At 36.9% G+C, this 9,274-nt stretch overlaps 1 protein-coding gene across 1 annotated transcript; it reads right to left on the bottom strand.

Moving 5' to 3' along the window:
* Positions 1-7,789: 7,789 nt before the first annotated feature.
* Positions 7,790-9,090, bottom strand: LOC114530108. The gene is made up of 3 exons (XM_028551697.1): positions 9,036-9,090; positions 8,361-8,541; positions 7,790-8,250 (listed from the first exon to the last, which is right to left on the bottom strand). Exons 1-3 carry the CDS (start codon positions 9,078-9,080, stop codon positions 8,144-8,146), a joined length of 333 nt encoding a protein of 110 aa, XP_028407498.1. The 5' UTR covers positions 9,081-9,090; the 3' UTR covers positions 7,790-8,143.
* Between the last annotated feature and the right edge of the window lie 184 nt (positions 9,091-9,274).

Here is a 9,274-nt window from a genome sequence, read left to right as displayed (position 1 = left end):
GTGTACAGACAATCACAGCAACGGCGGCCGACTGGCATACATACCTTGGGATTGGACGAGTAAAGTCGCAATTTCCAGGAGATAGGCAGAAATAAAGGTGAACTGAAACGTCCTCTCTCTAATGTTCTACATCAGCAACGAGAGAATAGGGGTTCAATTGCGTAAAACTAGGCAGAATTCTGCATGCAGCTTGATCTAAGGGGCTGTTTACATGAGCCCGGTTACCCGAGATTCAACGAAGCGTGAGAGGACTTTGAGGTATTGAAATCAGTCTTTATGGCACCAAACAAGCACATGCTATTGTTGTGGTGATTATACGACTGCCAGGATCATGTTATCTGCTCGATATAACGTAGTCCAATGAATCAAACAACCAGTCTTAACAACAGTTTTAGGCCTGGTTCTGCTAAGTTACCGACCGTTGGAAATGCCTAAATCTGTACAGAAGGTAAGTGTAAAGGGTATATTTCGAAACATTAATACCTTGAGAAACCATAAATATGTACTTAATTCGAATACCTTATAATCAATTTCATTAAGGCATTATGCAAGCATATTCACACGGTAAGTTTATTGTGGTTGGTTGGCTGCTTGCTTATACTGAAGGTATACAATCATTAATAAACCTCTCGTTTTCATTGATTTTAAGACAAGAACCACATTAATGTAACTTACCAGCATGATCGATATGTAGATGATACTCCAAACCCATCAGCAACTGGTTGAATCAGTTCATACAACAAATACTCGTTCTTTAATGTAAAGAAATATTTACATGGCTTGTATTCAGCATGTATAGCTACCTGTGAACACTTTTACACTTTCTTGTCACGTTTGTGCGATCATCGGATGAAAATAAAAAGAACTCAAAGTTCCATTTCAGGTAGAACAGCAACAGCAGAACAACAACAGATTTCTGAGCTGTTCACAAACAATGGTCTTTAGTAAAATTAAAAATGCATCTATTGAAAATTCTAGGCTCTGATTGGTCGAGGAATTTTAACGTGATAATCAGCTGAGCAACTTTTCAAAAATGGCAGCGAGCAGTTTTGTCAAAGTTACTGATGAAGAAATAGGTAATTTGAAAGAAAATTTTGAACCGAAAAAAAATACAGAAGGCTACATTTCATGCGACAAAAGTGAATTAGATCAGACAAAATCGGATCGCAGCAACAACAGACGATAAGGAAAGTAGCCTTAGCATATTATATATGCCAGCAGCAACAAGCAGCAAATGAAATAAAAGTAAAATATCGCTTCGCCATGTTTTTACACGATTTATTCACTAGTTTTATTAGACTGTAAGGAACAAGAAATAGCAACGTGTGAAAACCTTTTTTTCGTCAAAAAACTGTAAAGTCCACTTTAATAATTTATTCAGTTACATTTCAAATCAAATTTAATTGACATCATGGAACATGGGCAACCTTAAGTCCGTGATTATTTACCTTGACCCTGCAGGCGTCATGAAATTTGCTACTTAGATTTAATTACTGTTTACGAGAATTTTCATTTTGGCAGGAATTTTGATTCCATGACATTCTTGTGCGGCACTGTGTTCTTATCAGTCTGCTGAATTATTCTCTCGCTTCAATAGTTTCTGGTAATTGCCATAATTTGTTCCGTCTCGTCTTTCCAGCCTGGACCTATCGAGCTCAGCATAGCCAGAGTCTTGGACCGATATCACTTTGGGTTCTTCGTAGGACTTTCTTTGCTTTTCTATCGGTATAACATACGGGTCATCACCCTCAACGACTGGATCCTGTTTTAACATTGTAAAATATTGTATTTTTCAACACGTAAATAATTTTCGTTGTCTAAAGATTGATCCCAGGAGAAAAAACTAAAGTGTTCGTCTTGTGTCGAACTGTTGTTATTTTAACCCCTATGATTTATATAATATGATCACTATTTATATATAATCACTATACAGTATCATGAAGTTTTCAAGGACCTTGCATCGAGTATACGTGTTTGGGAAAACGGCTCTAAGAATGCTTGTTTTAGCGGGTTATTATACTACAGGTAAAGTTTCGATGTAGTGATATCGCATCTAGTTTCAGCAATGAAAATATCCGTGTTAGCCTACGTACTATTGAGACTTTGGAAAGGTTACAAGTCTATTTTATAATATCCGGTATGACTGCATGGTACTGTGTGAGGGATAAATGTGGCAACAGAAAAAAGCCTTACCTCAATAACTTCCAATCGTGCTTGTGTCTTTCTGATCGCTTTTACGGAATTCGAACTCGAAAACTCTGCTTCCTTGTTTCGTCTGTATTTCACCAACACACCGACATTTATCACCAAGATAATAAATAGTACACACGAGATCGCTGCAATTGACACCTCAACACCGTTGATTTTGCTTGAAACATTATCGTCATCGTTTCCTGCATGAGAATAAATGAGCATGCACGCTTTTAATCTAAATAAATTTTAATCGCAATAAAATTGCAATTGTGAGTTCCTTCTCTGCTCGAGTGCTTGAATACATGAGTAGCTACATACTGCCTTCAAATCTTGGTATATATTGTTTAGTAGCTACATTTCCTTAAGCATGAAGGCGGTGGTACTCAAAGCAACTTTTCTTTCAATGCAATTCTACTCCTAAGGCATGTAATGTTGTCCATGCAGTACGAACATTTCTTACAATCTTTTAACGTTTTCTTAGCATTTTGAACACTCTTCACAAATAACATCCCCCAAAATTAGAATTGCATTGCAAGTTGCAAGGAAGTTGCATAGTGTAGATTCAAACATGGTAATCTGAATAAAAAGCTTTATAGACATGAGAAGGCATGAGAAATGCAATCTGAGCTTATACAATATAGGAACACTATACATTTGCACTGAAACAAACCTGTTCGACAAATGGAAGTATACTTAGCATCCAACACAAAAAGTCTTTTAGGATTCCCTGTATATGTTCCAGAATTTGACAGGATGTATAAACTATTGGTAGATGATAAAATCTCGATATTGCTGTTCCCATTTGAACCACAATATGTGGCAAGAACAGGCGCTTTGTCATTTGAACCATCGTATATTCTCAGAAATGTGTCATTACAGCTTGATGTCAAAAGTTGCTGAATGCTCAAAAGGACATTACAATTTTTAGCAACAGTAATCGACCAGGAACAAAATTGCGAGTTTAATTCTGAATTATGCGATGTAAATGAACCGTTAGGTTCAACCATTGTACGTCGGCAATCTAAAAAAGAAACGAACTATCAGGTATGGGCTGTCGGTGTGGTCAGGATTTCGCAAGATCTACGACCAAACTTGCAAAATCGTGACCACGGAAGATCCAGATCTTGAAAACCTAAAGTTACTTCAAGATGGACTTCTAGACGTTACATGCATGCATATAACTGCAACGGCAAACTTCACTACGTCAAAACAATAATATATTTCTATGGTAGGAAAAATGGGAAATGGACTTAAGTGTTGTCCGAGATTGGAACGACAACTGATAGTTATAATTTTAAATTAACATCAGCCAGGGAGAGGCACAGTGGGAAATTTGTTATAGCTGTGACCCAGATTGCCAGTTGATGTTTGACCCTGTTTCCAGGGACGTAACGATAGGGCGATTATTGGGGTGGGGGCGCGTTTATTCATATACTCAATTCTGCACGACGGATTTCTATTGTAAGCTATTGTAAACACAAAAGAAATCCGTCGGACAGAACTGATTAGAATTTATTAATTGAATCAATTTGAAAGAAAAAAACTGACATACTTTCATAATAACAGTACTGGACACCGAATGTAGTCGAGCTTGTTACTGGAACATGACTCCCCCAATGTCTATCGTTATTGTCGTCATTTTCTGTATCGAACCAAATCTCCTCCAAGTAATTAACCGCCCATTTGACTATCTGACATCGATCATACTTAAAATTGGTTGGCATGAGATAAAATGGTTGACTGACTGGTAGTTCAATTGGGTCATACCAATTACCATTAGTTTGACAACAGTAATGAATTTTGGTATCATGATTATATTCACCATCAGGTAACCATCCTCCTTTCCTGTTGTGATTATTGATATTTTCATCATCCCAAAGCACCCAGCCTGAATTCATATTTTCTGGACATGGTGCGTTTTTACTCTTGTAAATACAATAGGAACCTTTCAAGACAAAAAAGATTGTCACGAACCCAGATTTATATGTCCCAAACATAAGTTTTGCGGTGACTATGACACGTCAATCTTCATGCAACAGCATCTTCACTTTAAACTACTTGAAACGAGAGACAAGAGAAAAGTAAATATATGTTATTTACCAGCTGCGAGATCCGGATTGAAAAATATTTTCACGTGGCATCAAAAACGACCCCGGGACCGCAGCCAGTGGCGGATCTAGGGGTGTGCAGAATAAATTACACAGCTTCATTTTAAATTCAAAACACCTTAATAATAACGCTATTGGCTATAGATTTGAAAAGAATATTTTTACATTAAAACCTACCAATGCGATTGCGATTTTAAGCTGTAGTAATTTATTCTGCACTACCCTAGATCCGCCACTGGGGCCGCAGGCCGAGAGACGTTTTAAAACCGAGGGGAAATATTTTTCTATCCGGAACGACCAAAACGGTAAATAACGTATTTATTTTTTTAAAAAATGGCGGCGCTTGATCGTATTATAATTGTGTAGTCAGACTCCGCAATGGTGACAAAAAAATAAACAATCAAACAAACCTCGTTCGATTAATTTACTATTATATAAATTCACTTCAATTTATCGTGATAATGATTTGGTCCATAAATTATTTTAAAATAAAAAAGTCAAAAGTTTGCGAATAAAACTTTAGAAAAACAAAGCAAATACGCTTTCGCCCGAGCATAAAATACAGGATTGCGAACCGTAGCGAGATGTCGTAAAACTCCGCCCGCTGCTACAGCCAATCAGATGGCAGGAAAGGCTAGGATTCCGCCCGCTGCAGATTTGTAAAAAAATAATGCCTATTTTTAAATGAAAGTATCATGCAAAGATTTCTAACAAATATTGTAACTGCCCACTGTGTATATTATTTTCTCTGCTGCACATATAATAACATGGATTCCGGACAGTTCAGTTAGGGACTGACTAAGAGGCCTGTATTGTAACAAATTCTGCAACATCAGTCATCAGATCTTTCATACTTTCCGCTTGTCAAAAATAGAATATTTTACCTTGAGGCCAGGATCTTGTTTGCATTCCGTCATTTTGTTTCATGCAGAAACTCCTCAATATATCTTTTTTCCTTCCTATAACTTGAATGTCCAAATTCGATGAGCCCAATGATGATCCATATTTTCTATCGTCTTCCATATCTTGAAACCTCCATCCTTCACGCCATTCACTTGTCTCACTTTCTGGACAACCTGACTTTGGCTTAGGAAAACCGTATTCCCCACTTGGCCAATCATCATCTGCAATATAATCGGCGGATATATTAAACATAAGTTTTTTACCAGATTGGAGGTCCGTATAGGGAAATATATTTCCCACGGTTTCAAAAAAGGTTTAAAGTTTCTTTAGCTCGAAAAGAAAATCAGTTTTAAAGACTGACAAGGACTTGTGGTAAATGTGTATTATCATCATTATTTGGAATATCTTTTGAATCACAAATCAGATTTTCCATACCACCTCATGCTATAAGATTGTTTTGTATTGAGTAGCATACCTTGGGCTTCGACAAAAGAAATAGCCAAATCAAGTAAACAAGCCAAAAATATCACGCAGCTGATGCAGAATATCTTCTTCTTCATAACCTAATGATAAAGTGGAGAAATAAAACTCACTGACACGTAGTCGTCAGGGTATTGGATGATCCCAACTGCTGATTACATTTGGATCTACAGAAAATAAACAAAATCCAGCACCACAGTTTTAAAGATTTTGGTTTCGAAATGATGTAAATATGACATTTATTTCTTAATTGTTTTCCGCGTAAGTGACTAAGCAAGTACCTTAATGGCAGGAATCACCCCCCCCCTGCCCTTATTGAAAATTGGGAAGTTGGGGGGGGGGTGATCGCCTCTATTTACGGTACTTGCTGAGTGACGAATCCGCTAACGCAAAAAAAACAATGGAGTTGTCGTTCTGATAGGTACTCTGAAATCATTTCTCCCTTTGTAAAATCTTGGTTAATAGATCAATGTAAACACCTCGTAAATATGACAGTCAATGATCACTATTCTCTGAAAAACGAAAAATCTCGAGTAATATATTCGAGACAGAATTGAAAACAAATATATTTGAACAAAGAAATCATTCATTTTGTCCGAACAGAATATTGTAGCGCGACCAAATCCGGTCTTTGTTTTGTCATATAGCTTTGCCAATTTGTGTCTCTCGGCAAATATGTGCGCATGCCTGATTCATGCACGGAGCATGACAGTTTAGAGAAAAGGCTAGAGTTAACACTTTTACATCTACATAGAGTTAACATCTCGAAAATCTGGAGAATAATTCTCGTCAGTTAAACCGGACACACTTCAGGCAAGGCATATAGTCCATCTATATCAACCGACATGTCAAAAAAACAATCTAACAAGTTTAAGCTAATCACCGATTTGGTTTACACAGGAACTTATTTTATCCGTTACACAAATTAAATGTTATTGGTATCTCAATATTATGAACATAATTGACATTATTGTAGATGTTTATGAATTCGTTCTCTTTACACACCACCAACATTCGTAATTACATCCCATATAATATCACGAAGGAAGTGGAAAATGCCAGTGGTATAAGTGATTATGACCTGGGTTTTGCCTTTCTGCCGGAGTATTCAACTACCGGGAAACTATTGGTCAGTAAATTAACGGTAAATTATTGGAAATATCACATATTCAAAGCACTTACCCTCATGCTACACAGATATAACACCAAATCACAACGAATACAATGCGTCTGGTTTAACAATACGATGGAGGAATATGCATCAATCATGTATATACCCTCAAAATATTTCTCAAATTAAATTTGTCCAATCGGAAAACAGTATTCGTACCACATGACTGGTTGATTTTTCACATTGTTGTAATCCTGTATTTGATTTCAAAGGTGGGGGTGTGATATCAAAAATATCACGCTGCGATTTTAATTACATCTCACGCGACCTCTCGCGAGGACTACGCACACAGGCGAGATTGCAAAATAAATTTAAAAATGTGGTGAAAGTTATCAACGATTACATCTACAGTTTTACATCCTAGCTCTGCTTGAGAAAGCCCTCGCATATTTTCGACCCTGATTTGAATAAAATATTTTTCCGAATCAATCACATTTGCTTCGGATAATTAAATCACAGATATTGATTAGTGTTTCAATATAATCAGGAAGCAGAGCGGCAGCGTCTTTTAATATCTTTCCAATGTGGTATAACAACTGCCATAGACAAAAGCGATGCTCGAAGTTTCGACGCAAGGACTTTCGCCAGGGGAGTTGATGTGAAAGAAAACATAGGAAAGCACATGCATGGCTCGTATCAGCGCGAACAAATATAAACCAAATAAAAATAAACCAGACCAATATTCATCCATTTTGAAAGGAGTTGCATGAAGAAATCAATCTTAATCAATTAAACATATCTAGGTTTCTTTCGCTGTTCAAAATAAAATCACCTTAATCTTTATTCAAAAAACATTTGCCAACCAGAACATCTGATTTTAAAGAGCTGTACTTTCTATTCTAATACCCATATACCCAAAAAATTACATAAGTATAATTAAGGAAAATTAAAACGACGAGCACCTCGCAGTACATCTGCTTAAGCCTGGTAAAGAAGATTCAAACACGTCTGAGGTAGTGGCAACGGTGTAATGTACAACGAACCCCAGACAAACACTAAACAGTTATACTCAAGCATGAAGGGAGTTCGTTAACGGACTTGCATGTTTGAGACTGTCAAAACTGTTGTAGCTGGCACTGAAGAGAGGTTTTCAATATGGCTAGCATCAGTATGTAGAATGTTAGTTGTAGATAGTTAAAACAATAAAATCCGACACTAAACCACTTTTAACTAAACTCTGAACTAAACTCTGCATGATTTCTACACGAAGGCTCACTCTAACACGAACGTTTCATTAAACCTGAATGCCATCCACGTTCGTCTTGAGACGTGTTAACGAGAAATTACATCATTCATGTGGATGGTCTTTAGTGGAATTTAGTGGAGTCATTGCAATCGCTGGTAAAGAATTGTTTTCCATATTTTCGTATTCCGGATACTGATCTTCATCCATATCTAAAGATAGAAAGCAGTCCCTGGTAGTGGACTTTGACGTCTACAATAGTTTTCATGTGTTTTGGGATAGATCCGTATTATTTCAAAAGAAACGCACGTCCTGACATTACCTTTGCTGTTACTTTGAGGATCCCCTAGTTTATTCTCATGGAAATCAGCATCCCCAGGATTTTGTGAAGGTGTCTTAGGCTCACCGTGGACCTCTACAGTTTCTTTTTGTGACGTAGGGGGTATGACGTATTCTTCTTCTTCTATTTCCGAGAAAACTTCAAAATCCGGATAACGCGGTTCCTAGAAATTGGAAAAAAACAGAAAAGTAATTCATTTTCATGGCGAATTAGAAAGCTACTTGGGGGAAATGACAGAGAAAACGTGGAAGGTGTTATAAATATATCACTCGGAATTTCGTTTTGAACTTCCCAACATAATTATATAAACTTCCTGTCGTAGTATACTAATACCTTGTCGATTATTCACTTTTCACCATATTCTGTCCCTGAAAACAAGGTTGCATATGGCCTGCATTCACGTTCAAAGTGTATACTCGCATTTCAAGTATATATCATATCGGTTATATAGTGCTCACCGACAAACTAATTTGAGCAAAAAAACTAAATATAACCCGAAGGTACATAAAGGCAATGATATGAGCATGCTTTCTGCAGGCTTGAGTGCAAAATCTTTAATCTTTAATCCTTAAATTCTATTTTCATTGGAAGAAGTCACCGGAGCAGCTTTAGGTAGATTTCTAGACCTATGAATGGCGAAACTATAGTAAGAATTACCTGGTATAGAGGCGATTGCTCTGGTGGCAGCTCAACTTCTTCCATTGGAATATTGACAGGATTCGGTGATTTTTGAGGTGGTGGTTCTGGTGTCTTCTTCCGATGATTGTATTTTACGCATAAAAAAACGACGTTTAGTAAAATGCTCAGTAATAAACATCCACCAAGTGCAAAGGCTAGCACTGTTTGTCGTTGCGTTAAAAAGAATATAGAAAAAATGCCATTATAAACCTTTACTC

This window comes from Dendronephthya gigantea, unplaced genomic scaffold (genome assembly GCF_004324835.1).
Source record: "Dendronephthya gigantea isolate DGI-Jeju-01 unplaced genomic scaffold, DenGig_1.0 000059F, whole genome shotgun sequence".
In the NCBI taxonomy this organism is placed as follows: domain Eukaryota; kingdom Metazoa; phylum Cnidaria; class Anthozoa; order Malacalcyonacea; family Nephtheidae; genus Dendronephthya; species Dendronephthya gigantea.
This window is presented reverse-complemented; position numbering and strand designations above follow the sequence as displayed.

Excerpts from the sequence above, each read along its gene's own strand:
- LOC114530108 (XM_028551697.1), bottom strand. The coding sequence starts at position 9,080 with ATGGAAGAAGTTGAGCTGCCACCAGAGCAATCGCCTCTATACCAG. Across the intron at positions 8,542-9,035 it reads AGCAATCGCCTCTATACCAG|GAACCGCGTTATCCGGATTT; the intron begins GTAATTCTTACT and ends TCCAATTTCTAG. Across the intron at positions 8,251-8,360 it reads TCCTCAAAGTAACAGCAAAG|ATATGGATGAAGATCAGTAT; the intron begins GTAATGTCAGGA and ends TTCTATCTTTAG.